The following is a 24133-nucleotide window of genomic DNA, read 5'->3' as shown; positions in this document are numbered from 1 at the left end:
TCGGTGGTGTGGCCTTTTGATCTATTGATCTGTGTTGGGGTAAGTTTAAAACAATGCACTTTAAAGTCTTCATTACCGTTTAAAAATGGAAGAAAATCCTGTTCCAAAACCGACGGATTCGACCGCATTTCTGTGAAGACAAAAATTAATTACGTTACCCGGCTCGGTTATCCTATGCAAACACGCTTCTCATCTCATGCCTCGGTGGAAAATCTCTCTGGCTAGAAGCTTTTCCAGCCACACAGATTGTTTGTACGAACGGTGAGCCTAAATTTAAGCCCAAAAACCCTCCTCAACCCACACGAAAGAGATTGCAAGCTATTGTTGGAAGGTCGCCTCAAAAAGGGAGTTTGTTTGCGGCACATTAACGGCAAGTTGACAAATCAACCAAAGGAATAGCAAGTGCATGTATGTGTGTTTCTGCGACACGCATCCTGACGGTGATGTTCGATCGATTGAGGGTTTTTGAGGGTGCCCCAGAAGAATGGAGCTTCAATTTCGATTAATTAAGCAATCCGGGTCGGGTGCCATTTTCGACAAATCGACGAACGTATTGTTCGCGGTAAGGGACACCTTTGTTCAACGACCTTTACCGATGGAATTCAAACAATCATTCGATTCAATGACCTTTTCACTAAATATATCTTACGCTTTAAAGATGCTTAAATTCTAAACATTCGACAAAGTGTGGGGATAAATAGTTTTCGTGTATTTGAAACTATATCAAAATGAATTATTTATCTAAATACTTGCACCTTTTGAACCAATTAGAGTGCATGATTTGTATAAGCAAGTAATATAATTTATATTTCAAGGACTCAAATGAAATAGCGGAATTTTTCCATTGAGATAAATGACCGATTGAGTATACAAATGGTTTTGTTTTCATGTCTAGATATACTGTACCACATTTCATATAGATTAATCGATTTTACCCATTGTTATGAACTGCTTTATGTTGAGTATCAAAATTGAGTATAAAATTATAGTTTTTTAATCATACCAAATAAGCTCTCAAAAAACTTGGGAACAATCAACCGAGAAAATATTTACACCATCGTAAAGTCCAATCTCCAATTAACTTAGATATACCTTTATTTTAACCAGGTCTTGTCCCATAGCCCAAAAATGCAACGTTTTTTTGACCCTTTTTAAAACGCTTCAAAAATGGTTTTATTTGCCCTTATTTCAAGCAAAACTCATTTATAAGTGAGGAAATAGATGTAAAATGGTTATGAGATTTAAATCGGCTTTGGATAAACACGTTTTAGTGAGTTATAACATGAAATGCTTTCGATCGCATTTCCCCCAAATTCCGCTAAATAACAGTAGCCCTATAAAAGCATTCGTTAAAACAGTTCAGACTGAGACCGAATAAATAAAGGTAAACATTCGTTTATCAAGCATTTTTAGTCATCAGGATTGCATGATTTCAGGCGTCAATCTGATACTTGGGGCACAGCTCAGCTAAAAGCATGAGCTTTAACGTTCAATTTAAAATGTAAAAATGTTCAAGGTATCAATCTGCATCTCAGTCCCATTCCTTGGTGGTATTCAATATTATCCACCGCCTCTTCGGTTAAAACGCCTTTAATATGAAACCATTTCCACAGCGCATCTGCCTTCCGGGAACTACTGCAAGCAGTATGGTAAACAACCATCCTTACAACACTTAGCTACGACTTTGCCATGCTGGACACAGATGAGAGGAGAAAAACGAGAGAAGAAGAGCACTGAACCACTGTAGTTTCCTTGGAGATGTACGTTTGGGACGTTTGCGAGTTGTTTTCTTTTTTTTCCCTACTTTTTCCTCTTTCCTTCCTTCGCATCCGTCGGGTGTAAAGTCCGATCCGATTTCTAGCATCTATCAACACCGAGTCATTGCAAAATGCCAACGATAAAGGGGGGTTGCAATTTAATGTAGTGTGGTGGAGAGCACGAACGAGAGAGAGAGAGAAGCGAAAGCAGAAGCCAAGGCCAATCGAGTGCGGCCACGTTGTTTACGTGTTACGGATGAGTGTGTGCCGGTGTGCTGCAATTATTGCAACCCGGTCGGAACCCTCGGCGCTTTTTGATTCGAGCGTGATCGAGATGCACCGCGATTGCATCTGAGTCTGTGTGTATGCAAGTGTGTGTGTGTGCTCATATTTGTTTACGTGTTGTGTGATTTCGATTGATTCCCCGAAAAGTGATCCTGGCAGTGTGGGGAAGTGTCGTACGGGCGGTGTGTGTGCCTGTGTGAGCAAATGATGAGTGGCAGTCGGAAATCACGATGCCATCGATAGTGTCGATGAGTTGTTTTTGCTTTTGATTTTTTGAATGCAACACAGGCTCTGTCTCTAGTGCAGCGTGCAGGGATGCATTTATTTGCACAACAGATGTACACACAAATGTTTGGCGAACTCTCGTCGATTGTAGGCAATTGGATGGAACACGAGCTGCAGTTGATTGAAACACTCCCATCAGTCTTCATCATTTACTGCTCGATTGCAATGAGCCCTTTTTTGTTAATAGTTCCTAGCACTTTTAGGCTATTTGATCCAATTTATTTTCACTGTAAAGCAATCTTCAAACAAATTAATTGACGTTATAACACATTTAAACACTCTAACAACCTATATCGCAAACAATTAGCTTTACAACCCCCACTTCCCATGACCTACAATGTATCATGGGCGCGCGTTTGAGTGGGACGCATCAGTAAATGTACAGCACCGCACTGCCCTGGCGTCGGAGGGATTGCATTTTATGAAGCGCTTAATACCTACGCACACACACACTCATAAAACTGGTGTGCACTATAAAGATATTGTGCAGTTTGATATGCAACAGAAAATAAAATTAAAAGCACTTTATATGAACGATTTTGGTCGTATCCTATAGATTGTTGGTTCGATCCCATAATTTATTGGTATTTTCCGATTGGATATCAATACAATTAGACCAAAAATTAACGGAAACGCACGAAAAAATAAATTAATGGGAACCCACCAATAAATCGTGGGAAACCCTGTAAGTAATGTCTAGCCTGGTGGGATAAAAAAATGTCATTACAGGGTTTTATTGGTTGGTTCCCATAGTCCAATTGTATTGATATCCAATCGGAAAATACCAATAAATTATACGAACGAACCAAAAATCTATGGGATACGACCAAAAAATCGTGGGAACTGTATTCGCCGTTGCTGTGGCGTCTCCATGCCAGCGTGCTTACGATAATTAGTTCAATGATGAAGAGGATCAAATCAAACTGGGTCTTTATAAAAAGTTTTTTCCTCTACTTTGAACAAAGCAGTGCGTCATTGCTGCAAATCAAGCGTGAGCCATAAATGGAGTCGTTGAAAAACGTCATTGCTTTAATGATAATGTCGTAAAATCAGTTACTTATCTGCTGCTAATAAGAGAACCAAACCTTCATTAATTTCTACGGATGACTCAAGGTATTTCAATGATATAAGCATGACTCAAAGTATCGGGAACTTCAAGATCAATACAGAAAATATTTTATGTATTAACTTGAGCGCATTAATTATTGACATATCTGCGGCATAGGATTAATAATCTATTTCAACAATATTCAAAGTACCTGTTTCCCTAGGTTATACGAAAGATTCTACTTCCAAGTCTCAATCCCTGAAGTAGTGAAAATGTTAGCAATCTTTACACGCGTTTACTTTGTAGAACACTCCCCGAGCAGTCGCTCGGGGAACGCTCAAATATGAAAACATAATCTTCTTTAATAGCACGCTAAAAATACACCTCCACGTGGCAGACGGGGCGACGAATGAAAATGATCGCATTTCATAATCGATTTATCATTTCACTAATAATGCAGCTTATTTACCTTTACAGTTTTCCTACCAATATACTTTGGGTGGGTTATTTTTAGTACACTTTTGCCCGGTGCCCGGTGCGGTTTTGTTAAGTTTGTTGACCTAAACAAATACCGCAGTAGACACACCCAATTCTTGGGCATCTTTGGAGCTACCGAAGGCAATCAACTTCAAGAGTCGTCGTATTTTTTTTTTCTACGTGACGTCACTTGTGTTAGGTCAATGTTTATTATGTGGTATTCCGGTACAAGAAAATGGTTTGTAAATAAAACTTTGAACAAGAACTATTGGAGCTTTTTTCTTATATTTCTTAAGAGCATAAAGCAACTTTTTCAATCTCACATCAATTCTATCAACTTTCTTCTCTAAACAAAACCCTTCAAAACATGTCAGCAAATATATACTCAAAAAAGTTTGAAGAAAAGTTTCCCTTGAAAGCTTTCCCGACCATCCCTTTGCTCTTTGGTTGGGAAATAGTTTTGTTTTCCACTACTTTTGCATCTCATTTTCCGAACCTCGTTCATCTATACATCGACAGACAAGCTTCTGCCACCTGGAAAGGGCGGTGAAACCCATCCGCAAATGGAACTTGTCACCTGTAAAAAGGAAATGGGTTGCAAAAGTCACACACTCGCACACACACACTTAACTTTTCTCTTACCCCTAGCCCCCACTATCATCCAATAAAGAGGGCACCTCATTGGCTTTCGAAGCGAGCTTCCCTTTTGTGCTAGAAGTTACCTTCTGTTAGCTTCTCTGCCGCCTTTATGGGAAATGTAAAGGTAACAAAGGGTACACAACACACTACGCAGGAAGTCCCCCCCCCCCCCCCCCCCGAAACCGGTGACATAATTTAACGCGTCCCAACAAACTGGGGTTCATTAGAGAGACGCGCGCGCCAGTGCAAGAACGTCGAGAATCATCTCGCTAAACTAAGCGTGAAAATCGATAGCGAAGATGAGCATACTTTTGCCAATGTTTCGATGGACCGTTTGTACGGCGAACGGCGCTTCTCGATGGCGTCATTTGCGGAAACGATGGCACAAAGTTATCGAGCACACAGCGATAGAGAAAGAGTGAAACGTCTCGTGAGCAGCGATGGATCGGCACGGCAGACCTCATGCGGTCGTTCGCCATAAACGACTCGACATACAAAAATCCATCAAAAATTCCGTTTCATCAAATTCCCGCCCTTTGAATGTGCGTCATCTGTCGCCTGTGTCGCCGCACTTGACTTTTCATCCTTTCGCTATTGACTAATGCTGCCCTCGGTTGGCTTTCCCGCTACGTTCGCTTCCCGCCCCGGATCGAGGTCGATAGCGAACGATGATAAATGAGCTGTGGCAGTGGGGCGAAGTTTAACTTGTGCCATTTTCCGCCACGCTGCCACCGTGGGTACGAGGGAACGGCTGACGGCCCAACCTCCTGGAAGGAAGCAACAGACCAAGCAAAAAAACAAACGAACCACTACCATCCTGAGGCCGCCTTGCCAATGGAAATGAGCCGCGGCCGACTTGTGTGTGTGTGTGTGCTTACCGTGACATTTACGAGACGTTTTGATTAATTTGCGAAATTAGGAAGCCTTTTATCGCACAAACGCAACGGCCACCATATGATGAATGAAACAAGAAGTTGAGATGTTCTCGCGCAACACGATCAATTTACGATCGGGTCGGGTCGTTTAAGGTGTTTATATTTGTTGGTTTTTTCTTCTGCCGACCACTGGGGAGAAGTTGGTGATGATTACGAACAAGAGGCCCCATAAAGCTGTTCACGTAAGCGTAATGATGGTCGCACAGTTTATTGTATTTTTATTAGCTTTAATGACTCTATCGCTCACTTGGACTATGTTTATTGCATTTTTTTCGGGAGGGAAAAGCGTACCAATTTCACGTATGCGAGAAAGCTTCTTTAAACCGTCACCACGTCAAGGCTTTACTGGCTTTATTATCACAACAGCGTGTCAAACGAGATCTCCCAATACACACACACGCACAAACACAATGTTAGCTACAAACAAGATGCCTCTTTCGCGACAGGATGCACGTGAGTTGTGTCGAAAATCCAATCAAAATATCAGCACCCCCTGTTGCCTTCACGATATCAGATCGCTATCAGTCGGTGGTTCGTCGCTTACCTCACGAAACGAGTGAATGCTTCTCTTCTCCAACAAAAAAAAACAACCCTGATGATGCTGACACTGATACACAGATCTGCTTGTAGACCTAGCGTATGTAGCGAGATAGCGCCAAACGGTCCAGTGCGCTGTTTGGCGAACGTGTTTAAGCGCGCGTTAGAAGCGTGGCGCAACGGTGTCGTCCAATTTCCGGTCGCTGCACTATTGCGTGCGTGTTTTAGTGGCAGGATTATATAGAGATATTGTTTGACGAAAGAAGAATAAACCCCGTTATGTTGCGTAGAATCGACAACATTTGGCTAGAATTAATTCCAATCTGCAAACAAATTTGCTTTACACGTTTTTGTTTGTTCCCATGCAACCGATGCAGCACATTGTGTGCTGTGCATTCCCCTTCTTACGCCGTAAGAGGCCACACGATTGATGTTGTTATTTAGTTCGCTTCTGTCTTTTAGCCCCCCACACAACACAACAGCACCGTGCTGGTGTAATCAAAACCCGCTCTAGATTTACATATCAACGTCGGGCAATCGAACAGCGTGCAGTTTATAGTTTCTTTTTTTTTTTTTGAGCACAGCAACGTGTCGTTCGATGCACCCGCGATGTGCAAGTGTTTGCCCATTTGTTTACGGTCTTATCTAAATCGAAGTGCACTTCACCCCTTTCACTTACAACTATTTCCACTTTCGAGACGTTTTAAAACGCATCTTAAGCTGTGTATCGCTCTTGGCCGCTTGGCACACAGGTTTGCCACCATTCACAACACTGAGCACACGATCACTTAACGAACTGGCAGCATGCCGCTGCCCGCGTACGTAAACAAACCGAAATCGACCTCTTCCGCCCGACCCGGCCCATCACAGGCGCGTTACACAATCGGATCAGCCGGGGGGGCTGGGGATTGCGGCCGCGACGTCAGCACGCCCACACCGAATTAGCGCCGAATCGGAGAGCGATCCCGCTGCTGGCCTTGCTTCCCTTTCCTGTGACACGTTCACATGTGCTCGCGAAAGTGTTGACGAATGTTTACTTTTCCCGGTTGCGGATCAAGGACAAGGGCCGCGGGACGGACCGAACTTGCGCGCGCCTTACTGGCACACCCGTTTAACCGTCACTGACATCGATCGAATGGAATGGAATGGACAGGATGGCCTGTCGAGCCAGACTCCCGACTGGATCGGTCCCCTCCCCAAAGCCTCTCAGCACTGATAACGGCACATCGCACTCTCCGACACTGGTCGTCACTCTCGACAGGTCCGTTAGTACGCTCTCCCGCCGGAGGGTGAGGTTACAACAGATTCCGTCACGATGACCGGCTTCTCGGGACCCACAACCGTGCAGCCTTTCTCACGCAACGCACTTCGTGTGTATGTGTGGGCAGTGAGAAAAGAGTAAAGGAGATAAGCAGCATCATTGACCGGGGCAGCATGAGGAGACGCATCAAAGGGCGCAAAGGTACGGGCATTGACTATCATAATGTTACATCTTCGCTACCAAACGATGAGTGACGGTGGCGATGATTCCAGCATACTGATAACCATCGGGACTGTGTGTTTGTGTGTGTATGCTTGTGTGTTTCGTTGCTGGGAATGGGAAAAGATCAACATTTAACGCCCACCGCATTGCCCTCCAAGTGTGTATGTGGGTTGTTGGCTCATTGCCCACTTTCAAATGAATTCGATCATTGACCATCCGTCCCTTTCTCTTTCTCTCTCTCTCTCTCTCTCTCTCTCTCTATCTCTTTCTCTCTCTCACACACACACACACACACACACGTTGTGCGGTGCAATATCGTTGCTTTAGAAGTTTTGACAGAAGCGGTGGGAGTGTATCTATTGCTTCCATCATTGCGCTAACGACACTGGCGCCCGGTTGTTCATCCTGATAAGAAATCGAGAGCGGCGGCCCTTTCCCTTTCTCTCTGCCACCTGCCTTTTCGTTTGGGTATGATGGTGGAGAGTACGATCTAACCACCGGGTTAGTCATGGAGAGTACGATTCATGAATGGTTAGTCGTGGGAAGCCACATTGGGGGCCACAAAATGAGTGGCAACCTGTAATAAAGAGCAGCGAGCAGTGGTGCTAAAGTGTGAGGTAAATTGTGTATAAAGCCAAATACAACCACTGATCTTTGGATAAGGGAGAACTAAATAGACCATATTACTCATCTCAATTTTATGTTTTGATTTGGTTTTGATGTTTCAAATAGTTTTATTTATTTGTTTATTGGTTCCTCAAATGTACAACTAAGTAATACTAAACATATGTTTGAATGTTTCTTGATTTTTATTGATTTGCGTTTTAATTATTATTCTTGTTTAAGTCTAGAGGAACAGTCCAAGGAAAGGGGCTTTTCCGTGGTACTCGTCGTGGTTTCGATCCCCATATGGACCGTCTCCCGTGGTCTTGATCAATCTCGAAAACCTAAATGATCGCGTAGATCGTTACACCGAATAGAATAAGAAGTTGAAGAAAAATTATTTATTGCAATATAAAAATAAATATAACAATATAAATGATAAGCTCATGGATTCAGCAGGACTAGAGAGACTTCTGTTGCGTTATACAAAACATATTTTAAAAATGGGAAAATCCAATACTATCATAATGTTATAGAATTGCCTCTTTCTGTAATTTTCTTTTTTAATTAATTGATTGATTGATTGGTAATGTTTTTTTTCTAAAAGTTTGTTTATTTATTTATTATTATTATTATTGCATCAGAAAATGATTGTAAGAAAATGATTGCAAAATTTGGTGGAAGTTATCTTTGTTTATATAAAACTACTAAAATATAATCAAGCTTTGAGATTGCTTGATTGCTGGACTTGCTTTTATTTGAATAAAAAAATGACAAGATTCTGTTGTGCTATAAAAATACATGAGCTGCACTACTTACGTAATATTTAAGTTTCTTTACCAAAGTTAGAAATAAATATGTTCCGTAACACAGATGTGCTTTTGTTTGCGATCGTAAAAGCGCTTGTTAAAGATAGCAAATGGTGGAGTTACATTTGTAACCGTGCCGACGAACCGCGTGATTATACGAATTAGGTAAACAAATCTTGAGCGCCAAAGTGACAGTCGACATTCTCGAAGATCGGGGAAAAGGGCAATGATCGCAGCAGTTATAAGAGGAACGCGCGTAGGTCACGTTAGCTCTCTACGTTTTATACCGTGCAAGGAATACCGCGTTTTTAAAGCTTGTAGTTTTGTGAATAAACGAATTTTAAAATAGCACAAGTACAATCGCGTCGTTATTCAAACGGTATTTACGGTTGTCGAGGAGCCGACAAGTTGCGTTCGCAACAGGTGGCAAAAGAAGGTCCATAGGGACTTCCATATCATTTTTCAGAAGAAAGGTTATTATTGTAGTTCATTACCAGAATCAGTAAAGCGGATAAAGCGGATAAGCGGATAGGTTTCGTCAATCGTCACTCCATAACTCTATAACTATAACGAATATGCATCGTATTAGGTCGCTTATTGTACACATTTTTCCAATCAGTACTTTAATATTTTAACGTTAAATGGTGTCTCTACTCTACGCTTTGGATTCCGAATCTCTCAAATCTTGGATCTCCGAATTCTTATACATTAATCTGCACTGATCTCCGATCAGTGCATTAATCTGTTACGCGATTTGTTGTGTATCCACTCAAACTTGCTCAAAGATCATTCAACTTGCTCTTAATGATTGAAGCTGTTGAAATTGTATGAATAAGCAGACTATTAAAGTTACATTTGATCTAGTTTGCTCTTTTATTCAGCTTGCAATATATAGGTAAAGAGGTAAAGACGGACACGTTGAGGGAAATGGTAAAAATCTAGGGATATATAAGTGCAACGACCATGAAAATGCGCATACATTATCTTACACTCATGTTTTATCAGAAAATGTGTTAAACTTTTAAATTTCCATCGATTTTTGCGTTTTTTTCATGAATGAAAAACATGATTTTTTTCGTGCAGTTTTGAAAAGTTCGGGTAAGACGGACACCTGATGTGGGAAAGATGGACACCATGAAGGGTAAGATGGACACCTGTAGAAAAGGTTAGAAAGTGAAGAGTTTTACAATATTTTAACAAATTCTATCGCTTTCCACGTCCTGGTACGTTTATAAACCAATTCTTGGTCTATTGCAACGGCGATTCATTCAGCCATGAATTTAGAAATTGTAAGCGGCGCTTGTAATTTATCGTAGAATGCAGCATCTAAAGCATTATTGACATATCGCGCACTTACAGCTGACGTGGCTCCAGCTTACAGAACAACAGTCTAGAACTTCCATTTAGGAAATTACTCCGCAAAAAGTCCACGACCCCAGTATTCATGAGGGACTTGTTAATAGTTTAATCCATTTTCCACCATGTCAAAATTCAACATTTGATTTTTGTAATCCAATAGAATTTCTCATCTATTCCTGAACAATGTCGTATAAATGCCTCATCTTTTTATTGCTTAAAGTTGTCCAAGTCGTGACAAGATATTGGATTTCGTGAAGCGCCTCATCAGCATCGAGCAAGTAATAGCATAACGAATGGCTACTATTTTGACCGGTGTTTCATTTCTCGCTTATTTCAATACTTTTTCTAGTTACTGATTGATTTATAGCATCGGAATACCCTTATTTAAGGTATTTGAAGAAATATATTCATCACCAATTGATATAAGATGTAAAAAAAATCAATAAATTCGGTGTCCATCTTTCCCTACAACAAGGTGTCCGTCTTTCCCGCTTTGATGTCAGAATGTTTAAACCACCAGAAAACAATATTTTGTATTGCTTTTATCCTCGTTCTTTCGCCAGTTTTTTCATTAATGATCACGACAACCCTATCATGAAATAAAACTTCCGGAAATATAAACAATACAAGTTGTAGAGCTTAAGATCGGCAGTAGTCAAATTAGATCCACAAGGGTGCACATGATTGTAAATTTGTTTTGTTCGTGGATTTAACCATCATATATATATATATATATTATGCCAAAAATGTTCTCAAATGTGTTGTTTTACCTTCAGTTTGGATTCTACATTGTTGAATTACTCGAAAATTACCTTTTTCATGCATTTATGAGAAGTGTCCATCTTACCCACAGTGTCCGTCTTTACCTACCTTCCCCTACTGTAAATTTAGAAATAAGAATCAAACGAGCCACATGTGCAGAAACACTGCACTGTTTCTAGTACGCCGCATCAACATTGACTGCCAACTGAACTAAACTGAACGTATGCCACTGTTGCCAGCCTACCCGATAGATTGCCCGGCATAATAAAACATAAGTTTATTTTTAAAAGCCCTCCAACTCCTCGCCCGTTTTCACCTGTATCCACCTGTGTCAACTGCCGTGCACTCGGCTCCAGGGACCTAAGCACTGAAGCCAACACGCTGAGGTTTGCTGTGGCATGCTTTCAGTTGATGGCACATACCACTTCACAGGCTTCCCGTGCCTATTTCCTCACCCAAACCCGAAGCCCCAAAACCCAACAGGCGAGGCTATTGTGGTTGCAATGCTTCGGCACACTGGATAGATTTTCCCCGTCCAACCATGTGCATACCTGGAACGCTCACTAACATCACCACCACCACCACCACCACCACTAGTGCGTTGGAAGGGAAAATGTGCTTTCCATACGCACCCACCGGGTTACATCGGAACGGAAATGAGATTCGGTTGATTCGGTCGGATAGAGTAGACACAATGAACCAGGACTGAACCTCGCCCAGCTCCCCTGTTGCTTGTGTATGGTGAACGGTGTTAATAGCTACTCCGGTGGGAGGTTTTGGGAGCGGGCAGCCGGGAAAGGTCGGTGCTTTTTGGGCGGAAGGAGAAGGGCTGGCAAAATTGTTTTCGCTCTGCTAATAGATTGTTGATGGTCGATGGGATAGTAAGGTGAACGAGCTTTGGTGAACCGGGCGCCATCCTGGCACAATGATCCGGCAATGTTTTTGCAACTGTTGAACTTTCGTTCAGCCGGAGGGGAAGTGTTGTGATTTCTGTCTGTTTTAAGCTTAAAAATACAAACCCGATGTGATAAACATTTTGAAAACGATTTAAGTTTGTAAGATGAATTTTAAACAATATTCTGGACTCGTTTGAAGTTCCTTTTTTGGCTTGACACGGTAAATTTTCCGGATTAACTTTTACGCTTAATTTATGAGTCTTATTTTATGCGTTTATTATTTGCACATACAAGAGTTTATCACTTTCTATTTGCATATTCCCTTTTTATTTTCAGGATCGTTCATATCTTTGTAACATTCAACAGTATATATGTAAAGAGTCTGCTCATCCATTTCGCAATAAATCGCACTCTAACATATTTGCATTTCCAGCTAAAGGACTCCAGAAAGACATCCATTCAATACAGTAAGTACGACCCAATGCACACCGTTCGATTCCATATCGCTTCACCGTCCACCGAACCTTTTCGCCGCCGGTTTCGAAATGTTGCGAAAATTCTGCGAAAATATAAAAGCAAAATCATCGCACGTGCCTTTTCAACAACACTTCGGGCCGGCTTAGGAGTATGAGAACACAACTCACCACCGAACCAACTTCCCAGCCCTTTCGCTTGCTTCCCCATTAGGCAAGGTGACGAGATGTTTCGCACCAGTTTCATTAAAATTTCACCAGCAAGCATAATGCACCGACGAGATGGTGTTTCCTCGTGCCTCTCCCCCTCCGGACCACCGAAAGGCATTTTACTTTAAGGGCTGAGCTTTACCCTGCTCATTTCCGCTCGATACTCCACAGCCGGGCAAGGATCAAAGGCTCACAGACACAGATAGCAGAGGCTGGCAAAAATTGACTAATGAAAATCACAACCCAGAGGCGAAGGTGGAGGCTAATTAACCTTTCTGGTAGGACCGGAGTTTCTGGGAGTGTTTTCCTTGCTGTGGTTTTTTTGTGCCAACTGTTGGGCTGTTGGGTCGTGTGAGGAAGGGGAGGGAAATATCCTACGCTCCAAGGCAGTCCCACCTTTCCCGGAAAGCGATTCGCGAATCTTGGGCGCTTTCCAGTGCTCGCGGCAACACTTTAATTGAATTAGGATCACAAAAATGGAAAGCTTTCGGGGGTTTGCGGTACTAAATCTCCTGATGTTTCGGTGCTAATGATACCAGCTGTAATCGCGGTTGCCTTTTGTGTTAATGACGGGTTTCAAGATGATTCAAGCTATTGTAATTAATCAATCGATTTAACAATGATATCAAAAGATTAAACTAATCAAACAACTCAAATGATGGCTCCCTGAGACACCAAACGCCCGATCTTTAAGCTTGTTGTTTCATGCTCCAACCAACTCTCCCTCTAGAAAGTCAACCATCAGAGTAGGCTATATGGAGTGCAAAAGACAAAAAAAATCAAAATTGTTCGGCTTTTAATAACTTCATAACCTTTCCTTGGGGAGACCGTTCCGTTTGCCGGTGAATTAAAAATGAGCAAAATCCCAACTCAGCAGCAGCAGCACAAGCAACGTCAGAGCAGCCTTCCAAACCCCGGCATAACCCACGCACCATCAGAACAACCCCTAGAGGAAATGGTTGCCGGTAATGGTGGTGAAAAAGGCAATCGGAACTTTCCATCGCACCGCTGCTCCGTCAGCTATGATGTGGACCTGGTGAAGCTGCTAATATCCGCCAACACCGTACCACGCAGGTAAGCACAAACACGGGGAACACGGGAATGTAAAACATTAAAGTCCCAGCGGCAACACTCGGCGAGATGGATGGCACTACCGTTCGTTATTAATTTGTCACGTCTAATTGGCGTCGCTTTCAACTCGCAGGCTCGCTCGCTGGTGGCACCGGCTATGCCTGATCGATCATCACAGCCCCATCGCGAGGCTCGCCTTTCGCAGCGATACGGCAATCAAGCGCGAAATGTCACGCCAGCTTACCTACTACCCGGGCACGATACATCCGCTGAGCTATTTCCGGTAGGTATGGCGGCTAATGAACGGGCCGGCCTATTGGAGCGGCACTCACACTGCCCCATCGTTACAGCTTCATCTGGAACTGTCTGATGATAGTAACGTTCGCGAGCGTCTTCCTGCTGATACCGTACGACATAACGTTTCTGTACCGGATCGAGGACTACTATCCCTTTACCGCGTTTCATATGGTGCTGTTGGGCGCGGGTAAGGCGTGTCAATGGCTCTATTTCCTGCTCTTTTGCAGTGCAGTGCGGTTTCATTTGCCTTTACAGATTTCATTTGCCTGGTTGATGTGGTGATAAACCTGTACACCGGGACGTACGACCGCCAATCGCAGCGTGTCGATCTGAACATGAGCGGCGTCCGGAAGCGTTACCTGCGCTTTTGGTTCTGGATCGATGTCATCACCTCGGCACCGGATCCACTGTTGACGAGGCTCGTATGTCATCAACATTATGGCTTCTATCATGCTGGGGGACAACTTATCACTTTTGACCTGATTTTCGTTGTTGTTGTTCCCTCAGATTCCCACCACAACGTTCGACAACTCGCTGGTGTACTGTCTGCATCGGCTCAACTTCCATGCCGGCTGCCTGTGGGATCTGTGGAGTTTGCTGTCGGTGATGAAGATCTTCCGCTTCCGGACGTTCCTGCGCTACATCCGCGGCCTTTGTGAGTGGTTCGGGCTGCGGCGCAAGGTGATCAAGTTCATCGCCATCCTGGCCACCGTGCTGACGGTGTTCCATTGGAGCACGTGTCTAATGTTTCTGGTGCTCCGGTTAGCGCAAGGAACTGATCCAGCCCAGATCGATCAGCGCTCCTGGACGATGAAAATTTCGTTCTGGAATCAAACGTCTTGTGAGGCTGCTTCTTGTTGGCTGCTCGTGGACTAGTATTTAATTCTGAGGTGCTTTTTTCATTACTTCCAGTGGTTCGCTACATGGAATGCTCCTACCGCACGCTGTACACCGTGGCACACATCACGCACGACTTCAGCGAGTCCATGACCTACGACGATATGCTGATGTCCCTGGCCTACACCATCAGTGGCTACATCCTCAAGATTTACCTGCTAGCGGAGTTGCTTATTTTCATACGCATTCTGTTTTCCAGCGCCAGCAAGGTAAGCAGCAACAGTCTCTTCGTCTTGAGGCTGTTATTGTTGGCAGTATGGTAATTGGAGACTGTTCCTCCATCCGTATCCCCAGTATCACGAGTATCGGTACGAGCTGAGCAACTACATGCGCCACGAGCAGCTGCCGGCCGCGCTGCAGCAGCAAATCTTGAGCTTCTACGACTTCCGCCATCCGAAGATCTACAGCCGCTGGTCGCTGATCCGGTCCGTGCTGGGGGAGCAGGTAATGTTGGGACAACTGACAGTGCATTGGCAGTTTGGCAGTGTCGCTTTGAATCGCTTTCGTCTCTGTCCCTCTGTCCACAGCTTTACGGAGAGATGCGCATGCAGCTGGTGGGACCGCTGCTACGGGGCTGTCCCCTGTTTCGGGCCGTGTTTACCGACCAGCAGCTGATGGCGTTGGCACTCGGCATGCAGTACCAGCTATTCATGAGGAACGATATTATTGCCCGCTGGAACGGTGACGAGCGGGCCTGGCACATGGTGTTCATCGTGTCCGGCACGGTCGCCCTGTACACGAGCGGCTGGCAAAAGGTGCTGCACCTGGAGGATGGGGAGCATTTCGGAGAATTTCAGCTGCTCTTTGATGCGAACACGGTGGTAAGCGATGGGATGGGATTTGCATGCGCGATGATAACTGATAACATAACACGTAGCTCGTTTGCATTTTACAGAAATTCCCCAACATGGTAGCGGTGGAAAACTCTCAGCTTTATATCTTGTGTGAGTATTTTTTCCAATTTTGAGCCTTATCGATTGTCTCGCGTAAACCATGTCGAGCTATGCCCCTCATGATTCTTTTCCCCCATCCATCTTGGTGTCTGATTGCATTTTCCACGCCTGTGGTAGTAGTTTATTAACCTTTTTTTTGCCTGCATCCGGCATGCAGCCGACCAAGACGAACCGACCACCACGCCAGTACGAATTTCCTGCCCGAGTACGGACGCAAACAAAATCCAATTCCACGCCATCAGCACTAACGGCGTTACCACCTGGGAAATAAAACATCGCTCCATCGCCTTTTCTGAGGAGACGCGGACTGTGACAGGGATGGGTGTGGGAAGGGAGGGGAGTCCGAGAACGACTTGGAATGGCAATTGCGATTGAAATACTTTTCGTGTCATTTCACGCTCACACGACGGTGCCTCTCCCATGTCCCATGTGCATGCGCTTCTCTTCCCCTGTGCACCGCAGCCCGGGACTGGTTGGAACGGTTTCTGCAACCGCACCCAGCGCTGCGCCTGCATCTAATCGACCTGGCAACGGAACACCTGCACCAGATGGAACAAATGCAGCGTGGCAGCGTGCTGGAAGCGCTGGAACATGTCGAGACGGTGCGAATGCAACCCACCACCGGCACCAGCAGTGCCAAGCCGCACCAGCGTTAGCAGCAACGAACGACCGAGTGCGCAGTGCGTTTCCTGCCCGGCCCGGATGAATAAATCCCACCGTGGAGCCGCTTACCTGGGCCGCTTCCGACTGCCACCTCAATCCGGGCCCCGGCGACAATCAATCATTTCCGGAACTGGAGAGAAACTGTGCCGAGGTGGGTCGATTTGATTCTGTTTGCACCGAGCGATGGTAACATTATTTCCCCCCCAGAGCAACATTTCCACCCACCCACCTTCCCCACGGGAAACGGTATTGTGTTGTTTGGTGGCGATATTTTTCCTCTCTCGCTCTCTTTTTGTTGCCACTTTTCCGATTTATTAATATTAAGTGTGGCAATCGCTACACGATCGCCGGCTGCTTCACCCAAGGATGGCACCCGAGGCCCTTCTTTCAACGGTGCAAACGAATTTAATTAAATATTTCACTTTGAAGCGGCATGTGCGAAGCGACGACTTCGGGTGGGTGGAGCCCAATAAATCAGTTAACACGCGGCAGGTTGAAGATACATTTTGGGTCCACGTGTTGTTCCATTCTTTACGACATCCAAACGGAGCCGGAAGCCCTCTGAGCCGGAAGCCGGTATGAGAGGTTTGAAGTCGAGGTGAAATATATTACTCAAGAGCGATGAGTTTGAGTGGGAATCAAGCAATATGAGTGGAGGTAATTATTAATTGAAAGCATTGCGTTTGTGATGCGGATTTGATTTCCCGTGCGCATTTGGCACGCACGCAGAAAGCCTTCTAAGTGGATGTGAAATGAAATTATGAGCCATTGAATGGATGGCGGGGCACCGTAATGTAAGTGAGGGATTGATTTTGGGTTAAAAACATCTCGAGCACTTCAATTGGTGCATATTGTATACGCGCGTCTGAAGAACTGAACTGAACATTAACGATAAGAATCTTTCATTATTTAATAATTATATTCGTGGACTCGATGCAAAAGGACACACGCTTGCGGACACAAAATACACTTCAGAGATGAAAATCAGATAACACTTGGCCGTCATACTGAAGATGATTGACAATAGGGGTCGTTTTCATTGTCACGATGGGGGAAGGTTGCGTTGTTGCGTAGAACGAGTTCTGGTTATCTTCGCTTGGGTCATTTTTAGTGTATCTTTGATGTTTTGTACAACTAGGTAATGGATTTGGCTGGTCATGACAGGCTAAAATTGAAACTGTTCCGAGTAATGTAGATGAATCATCCCTTCCGTGCAACTCATTACGATGTACGTATTGAAGAAACAAAAGAAAGGTAGATTTGTGTTATTGTTTTTTTATTATTAAATCATACTTCCGATTCATGAGAAAAAAGGGATTGCAAACAAGTCTGTCGTCAACGTTTTTGCTGACGATCGATACCACCATCCGTTGCTCAACATCTGCGCCCGTCGATCGAACGAGCGAGCGCCACCCATTTCGCTGTCTGCCCCCGGGAACTCAGTGACTTTCGCCCTTCTTGCCGGCCACGCGCTGGAAATCGTCCATCTTCGTCGTCGCGATCGGCTGCCCGATGAAGGCCAGATGGTCAATGATCGTCGTCTCGCCGCCCGACTGATTGTCCTTCACGAACAGCTGTATGTTCTGCACGTTCTGGAACTTGACGAACCGCAGCTTGGTCGGGTTGCCCGTCTCCAGGTCCTTCGGGTCGATCTCCAGGTCCTGCACCGACACGTACGAGTCGGCCATGTCGAAGTCGAGCGTGCGCGGCTGGTTGATGAACAGCTTCACGTGCTTGGGCCCGTGCGTTGGCGGCGCCTTGATTTTCAGCGAGTGCAGCTTCACCACCTGATTGAACGTGATCGAGATGATCAGCTGCTCGTCACAGTCGGACGCCAGGTGGCCGCCGGACGAGGTGAGCGCATTCGTCCACGGATGGTCGTCCGCCTCGTTTAGGCACTCGCACTGGTTCTTCTGGATGAAGGTGTTCAGATCGAGCTGCAAATGGCGAAAAGAATGGGTAATTTAGTAGGTCTTAGCTTGGACAACGAATCGCAAGGACCATACCATTCCCTGCCCATAGTCCTCGCCGGACTCGTCTGCGCTGGTCGCGTAGTGTTTCTGTATCTTTGCCTCTAGCCCGTTAATATCTGCACCCTGTAGTCGGTCGATCTTTGTCTGCAAAAGGAAAGGAAAGCAAAACATGAGCGAATCAGCCTCATGGGACACCGGCGGATTCCCGCACTGTTTACCCTGGCACGGTAGAAGATGAAGGTTGGCATCGCGGAAACACCCTGCGTGGCGGCTGTTTCGGCACATTTGTCTACGTCCACCTTAAGGAACACGGCTTTCGGGTACTTGGTCGGTAGCTGCTCGAACAGCGGTGCAATGTTGCGGCACGGGCCGCACCAGGTCGCTGTGAAATCGACCACCACCAGCTTACCACCAGCGGCCGACAGCTCGGCCTGGAAGTGTCCCTCGTCGTTGATGGCTTTTACCGCCATTTCTGTAGCTACAATTCGGCACAGATGCAACTGCAGTAGGTCGTGGAGTTTCCCGTTCAAACGATGGATGCAATATTCACGAAACTGTAGGCAGAATTACGGCACAACCCCCGGCGGAACGGTTTGGTCTGTTTTTTGGGCTTCGGCAACAAAGCGCGACGACGATGACGATGATTTTTCGGTATTTTGCTCGCTGCTTTGACAGCGCTCTTGTGTGCAGAGTGACCAGAAATATCGATTTATCTGTATTCCTTCCGATTTTTTATATGCCTACCGATTCACAGATGACCGCCCTAAAACTACCGATTTTCCATTTATCCTACCGAAAATCACAGATATTTGATTTTTCAGTCGTTTAATATGTGGCGATTGGGATGCTGTTTCAAGGATCGTTATCCTCATTTGTTACTTAGGCCCGTGTCTGTGCTCCATCGCATGCGATTTTATCGCTGTCAAACGCTTTTTCCTATAATATTGCGATTATTTGGATGATTTTAATAATAAATCGATTATGAAAAATTAAGTTGAGATTGTTCCTACAAAATACCACACATTTAGTTTGACAGATGAAATCGGATGCGGCGTCCGACGAAATCAAAAATGTTTGATTCCGTCGTACGACGAAATCGCACGTCCGACGTTATCTGTCAAATCTCATATAAAATTTTGACAGGTCTTCCGATAAAATCGTATCCGATGGAGCACAGACACGGACCTTAGGACGGTGACAACGCTTTTCGCACGCGATTTTATGCGTTTGTCATTCGTCAAATCCCATATAAATCTGGTCCGATAAAATAGCATCCGATCAGCGTTGCCACCGCCCTTATCGCGCTGATGCACGTTTGTTTGCCTGGCACTTGAGAAATGCTACATGCGTTTTGCATTCAAAATTTTATCCGTTAAAATTTAATGTTCATAATAAGTAGAAAACGTCAGTTGTGGGGATTCCGAGAATTGCTCGTCAAAGAAAATCATTTGATTTTGAATTTGAATCTCGCTGTCGGCGGTTAAAGCTTACCCGACAGACAACCCAAGTGCCACAAATCCACTAAACGTCCACTAAACGGCTTCTAAACGACTCAAGTTCTTTACCTAAACGGAATATGGAAAGACTTCGTTTAGCAGACGGCAAACGGCTCATGCATTCTAAAAATAGCAAAAAGCTGGTGGCACCATCTGTTTGTGGGATAGCCAACCAGCTGAGCTTCATCGCTTGGAGGAGAGCTTTCTCATTTCCTCTGTACTGTTGTATGGTTTCGCATTGAAGTTATGCATCGCTAGAACTAGAACGGCGATACGATTGTTTAAATACTAAACTCCAACGGAAACCACCAGCACTGAAGCAAGTGAGATTTGAGTAATGGTCGTTGGTGTTGATACCCACATTTCAATTCATAGCTTCACACAATCTTGCTTCAAACCACACACATTATTTATAAAAGACGCACACTTTTTCATTCTCTTTGCTAGTAGGGTAAAAAGAAATTAATCGTTAAACTAATTGATTAAATTTTAATGGTTGCGTTCTCGTTTTGCTCGAAAATGTCAATTGGGTTGGCTTCGCCCGGATAAGCGAATAACACGGATAATGAGTCAAATGATATATTTTATCACCAATTCCTGGTTATTTTTTGAAAAAAATTCTTATTTTTTGATAAAAATATCCCAGTTTTTATTAACTTCATATTTTTCGAAAGAGAATTTTTTAAATTTGCCATGAATTATAGTGTTTTTTGTTTTGACAATGTGCTCTCATAACCGCTTTTTCAAATATCCTCCTCATAACCCAATGCCACTTTTGTATTGAACTGTCATTTCTCAACAGCACGGATAAACGGAAAGCCGGATAAAAGGTACCCGGATAAACGGCGCTTCATGTACTTGTGACGTCGGTTGTGACGTTTTGCGACGGTTTTGCGACGGTGGCCGCCAAAAAGCTCGCTTTGACCTGTGGGCAAAGTGACCAGAAATATCGATGTATTTATATATCTAGGGTTTGAAGGAAAAAATCTCAAATTTTGTAATCATTGAACTATGAAACTCAGGAACTTTTATTTTGCGCATTAACCCCCCCCCCCCTCCGCATCCCGGTTAACACTTCTTTCGCTTTTAGTTCTTTTAAGTTTCGAGTTTTAACCTACCGAAAATTACCGATAAAATGTTGATGCGCCTACCGAAAACCGCCAAAATAATCTGGCCACACTGGTTGTGGGCATTTCAGTTTCGGAAAGAGCGGCAAAGACGAATCCCGGTGCTGGTTGCTGGCGTCCGCTTGTGGAAGTGTTGTTTTTGAATACTAATTTAAACCATGTCCGAAAACGTGTCCTACACGAATGTGCATCGAGCGTTTCTGCAGGCGTGCTCTAACCATGGCACGCTGAGTACGAGCCAGGCCTTCAATATGTACGTGGCCATCTGCGCCCAGCGTAAGTACCGGCGTGTACCGGTTCGATCGCGTTGGAACCGCGATGTTTCATCACAATAATCTCACTTTGCAGACGACGACAGCCACAGCATTCCAAGCGAAGCCGATCTGGCCAGCGTGATAGAGGCCATCAACGAGCGGATCTATCGCTTCGATCAGAAGATTGCGCTCGTCCACTACGATCCCACCGATATGGACTTTTACGTGTTCGTCAGTCTGCAGGAGTCGCCGATCGATTTGCAGCAGAACGTGTTCACCGCACCGGAGCTACACTTCTTCCGGGTGCTGCTGCGTGAGCTAGCGCTTAGCGAGGATCACACGCTGGCCCTGATCGCGTGCCTCAATCTGACCAACGATACTGCGAGCGAAGGGATGAAACCGTTGGCAAAGACGCGGGCCGAACAGTTGCTCCAGGAGTGGGAGCAGCTGGGCTACTTTCTCACGCTGAACGATAAGTGCTATCTGGGGCCGAAGGCGGTGGTGGAGTTTGAAAAGTACATCACCAGGAACTATGCCGACGTTGTGACGCGCTGCTGCTTGTGCAATGTGACAATATTCTATGTGAGTTTTTTAATGCTCCGTTTTTCAAATCTTCCGTTATCCTGTACATTCCGTTCTTTCTTTTTTCTCCACCCAAGGGTGTCAAATGTGCTTCCTGCCCTCAGATTCTGCACAAGGACTGCATGAAGAAGTACCTACGGCGGTTGACCAACTGTCCCGCATGCAAAACACTGTGGAGCGTCCCGTTGTAGCTGTACTCACTGGAATTTAGTTTATTAACGCATTCTTATCCCATAAAACCCATTTACAAAGAATTTCGAATCCTGCACTGTATATACTATAAAGCAAACGTGTTAACACAAGCTTGGTACGTTCAATCGATCAGTTTGTGCTTGAGAGTGCTTTTAAAGCTTCAGTTTCATTTCCTGCTGCAGAATGGACCAGGCCCTCTCGGCCTGCTGCTGCGAGTACTCGTAGCTCCACAGCGTGCAGAAGACGATGTCCGAATGCTGCACCATCTCCTCGTTGGACGATGGTTGCGCATCGACACGCCGTACCGCCTCGCGCTCTTCGAACTGATTGCGCTCCATCAACCGCCGGATCGCTTCCTCTCGTGGCACGATGCACGACCACACCTCGTGGCAGTTTTTGTGCCATCCGGCTTGCAGCATTACTGCGGCCTCCATCACCACCACCTGCTTGCCGTGCTGCTCGTGCAGCGTGCGAATTTCCTCGTTCGCGCGCTTCGCGATCGCTTTCCACATAATCTCGTTCAGCCGGTCCAGCTTGGCCCGGTCGGCGAACACGATGGCACCGAGCGCTCGGCGATTGATCTTCCCGTCCGGGGCAAGAATTTCCCGACCGAAGGTGGCCACCACCTGCTCGTAACACTCCTCGCCCGGTTCGTACAGCTGGTGGCCGATCTTATCGCAGTCCACCACACCGGCGCCAAGCTCACGGAACCGTTCGAGCATTTTGCTCTTACCGGCCGCAATGCCTCCGATCATGCCGATAATGTACGGTTTCGGGGGAATGTGGGCCGGGGCGGGTCGCCGTGGCCGTAGTCGCGTCCCGAGCAGATCCATCCGCTGGTTGCTGGAGCTGATTTTGTCCTCCTTATCCTCGACGGTGCTCTCGTCGTCCAGCAGCTCGATGGTGTGCACTTCGAGCTGATTCAGTCCGTTCTGGGCGCGCAGCTCGTTCACTTTGGCGCCGCCGCGAGCCGTCTCAGTGCTGACAACGATAAGCTGAGGGGCGGAGGAGAATGAGAAGAAATAGTCCAGTTACAATTGTTGTAGTCCAATTGCTTCAACAACTTACATCCATGTCTGGATCGGTGGCCGTTGGACCGAAGGGATCGAGTATGGGCACCACTTCGTACCGCAGAAACGGATCGACATCCTCCAGGAACTCCTTCACATGCTCTATCCGGTGGGCGGCTGGCAGTATGAGTTCGTGCAGCTTTTTACTCTTAATCATTCCACCGTCCGTAACGCCAACGACCACCCGTTCCGTCGCAAGCAAAACCGCCTGCGTAAGCAGCACCTTATGACCGGCGTGAATCCGATCGAACGTACCACCGAGTACCACATTGCGGTACGTTTGCAGCTGTTTGTCCAGGTCCGGTGGGAGACTGACCCGATCCACGGGGAGTGTATCCAGCTCCACCACCTTCACACCCGGATACCGTTCGGCAAGACATCGTTCACCGCCGGCCCCGGACGAACTCAGTGCGTAATCGTAAAAGAGATAATCGGCCGTCGTGGGCCGTGCACGGTTAGCAAACGACTCGAAGCTGGCCCCGTTCGGTCGCAGCGATCCGGTCACAATGCGTAGGTCCACCTCGGACCCGAGCCACGTTACGGACGATTGGTACACACTTGCCACAAAGCGACCGAGCGCCCGGGGACAACTTACGTTCGCGGCCACCTGCGGATGGAACTGCAGGTAGAGCGTGCTGAGGGCATAGGGCCGGGTAGCGGAAAGCGTTTTCGCTATGTTGGCCAGATGGACCGCCGTAAGGATACCGGTTCGGGAGGGCATTTTACCGACGTCACTGGTGTGCTATCCGTTCCGGGGGACTTTTCTTTCATTAATCCTCGATGCGATAAGAGGATTTTTGGCAAACAGACACGAAATTAGCTGATTTGGTACATTGTTGTGACAGGGAGCAGAGAAAACAACAACACGCGGAGTACTAGAGCGATGTATCTGTGGCTGATGATGGTCGCGTGGATGACAATCGGTTTGAATTTGAACGATATTTTTCGCCGTTTTTCATTTTTGAAATATAGTGCATGCGATAGTGAAATTCAATTCAGT

The 24133-nt window shown here is 45.6% G+C and overlaps 5 protein-coding genes across 9 annotated transcripts in view; 2 read left to right on the top strand and 3 right to left on the bottom strand.

The window, feature by feature from the left end:
* The window catches only part of LOC120894939 (diuretic hormone receptor-like), a 29693-nt gene extending 22509 nt beyond the window's left edge, over window positions 1-7184 (bottom strand). For 3 of the 4 annotated variants that reach the window (XM_040297841.1, XM_040297842.1, XM_040297844.1), the window contains exon 1: window positions 6643-7184. The gene's annotated coding sequence lies outside the window, so the exon portion shown is untranslated. The remainder of the gene's footprint in view (window positions 1-6642) is intronic. The other variant, XM_040297845.1, reaches the window with a different exon arrangement.
* A 6119-nt stretch (window positions 7185-13303) lies between these two features.
* Window positions 13304-16941, top strand: LOC120897236 (potassium/sodium hyperpolarization-activated cyclic nucleotide-gated channel 2-like). 2 transcript variants are annotated; one of them, XM_040301934.1, is made up of 10 exons: window positions 13304-13632; window positions 13763-13912; window positions 13980-14113; window positions 14182-14348; window positions 14434-14767; window positions 14839-15032; window positions 15118-15267; window positions 15351-15644; window positions 15719-15767; window positions 15934-16166. In XM_040301934.1, exons 1-10 carry the CDS (start codon window positions 13412-13414, stop codon window positions 16149-16151), a joined length of 1911 nt encoding a protein of 636 aa, XP_040157868.1. In that variant the 5' UTR covers window positions 13304-13411; the 3' UTR covers window positions 16152-16166. The 2 variants fall into 2 exon arrangements, with proteins under 2 accessions (XP_040157868.1, XP_040157869.1); XM_040301935.1 differs by lacking the exon at window positions 15934-16166 and adding an exon at window positions 16239-16941 and having other exon boundaries at window positions 13306-13632.
* A 753-nt stretch (window positions 16942-17694) lies between these two features.
* Window positions 17695-19094, bottom strand: LOC120896542 (thioredoxin-like protein 1). The gene is made up of 3 exons (XM_040300732.1): window positions 18631-19094; window positions 18446-18556; window positions 17695-18376 (listed from the first exon to the last, which is right to left on the bottom strand). The coding sequence occupies exons 1-3, from the start codon at window positions 18880-18882 to the stop codon at window positions 17879-17881; spliced, it is 861 nt and encodes a 286-aa protein (XP_040156666.1). The 5' UTR covers window positions 18883-19094; the 3' UTR covers window positions 17695-17878.
* A 1923-nt stretch (window positions 19095-21017) lies between these two features.
* Window positions 21018-22173, top strand: LOC120896223 (non-structural maintenance of chromosomes element 1 homolog). Its single transcript, XM_040300192.1, has 3 exons — window positions 21018-21311; window positions 21384-21871; window positions 21949-22173. Exons 1-3 carry the CDS (start codon window positions 21194-21196, stop codon window positions 22060-22062), a joined length of 720 nt encoding a protein of 239 aa, XP_040156126.1. The 5' UTR covers window positions 21018-21193; the 3' UTR covers window positions 22063-22173.
* On the bottom strand, window positions 22057-24009 carry LOC120896222 (bifunctional coenzyme A synthase). Its single transcript, XM_040300191.1, has 2 exons — window positions 23132-24009; window positions 22057-23058 (listed from the first exon to the last, which is right to left on the bottom strand). The coding sequence occupies exons 1-2, from the start codon at window positions 23852-23854 to the stop codon at window positions 22216-22218; spliced, it is 1566 nt and encodes a 521-aa protein (XP_040156125.1). The 5' UTR covers window positions 23855-24009; the 3' UTR covers window positions 22057-22215.
* Between the last annotated feature and the right edge of the window lie 124 nt (window positions 24010-24133).

This window comes from Anopheles arabiensis, chromosome 2 (assembly GCF_016920715.1).
Source record: "Anopheles arabiensis isolate DONGOLA chromosome 2, AaraD3, whole genome shotgun sequence".
Taxonomy (NCBI): Eukaryota; Metazoa; Arthropoda; class Insecta; order Diptera; family Culicidae; genus Anopheles; species Anopheles arabiensis.
Note: the sequence above shows the minus strand (reverse complement) of the source record. Positions and strands in the feature narration are given on the sequence as shown.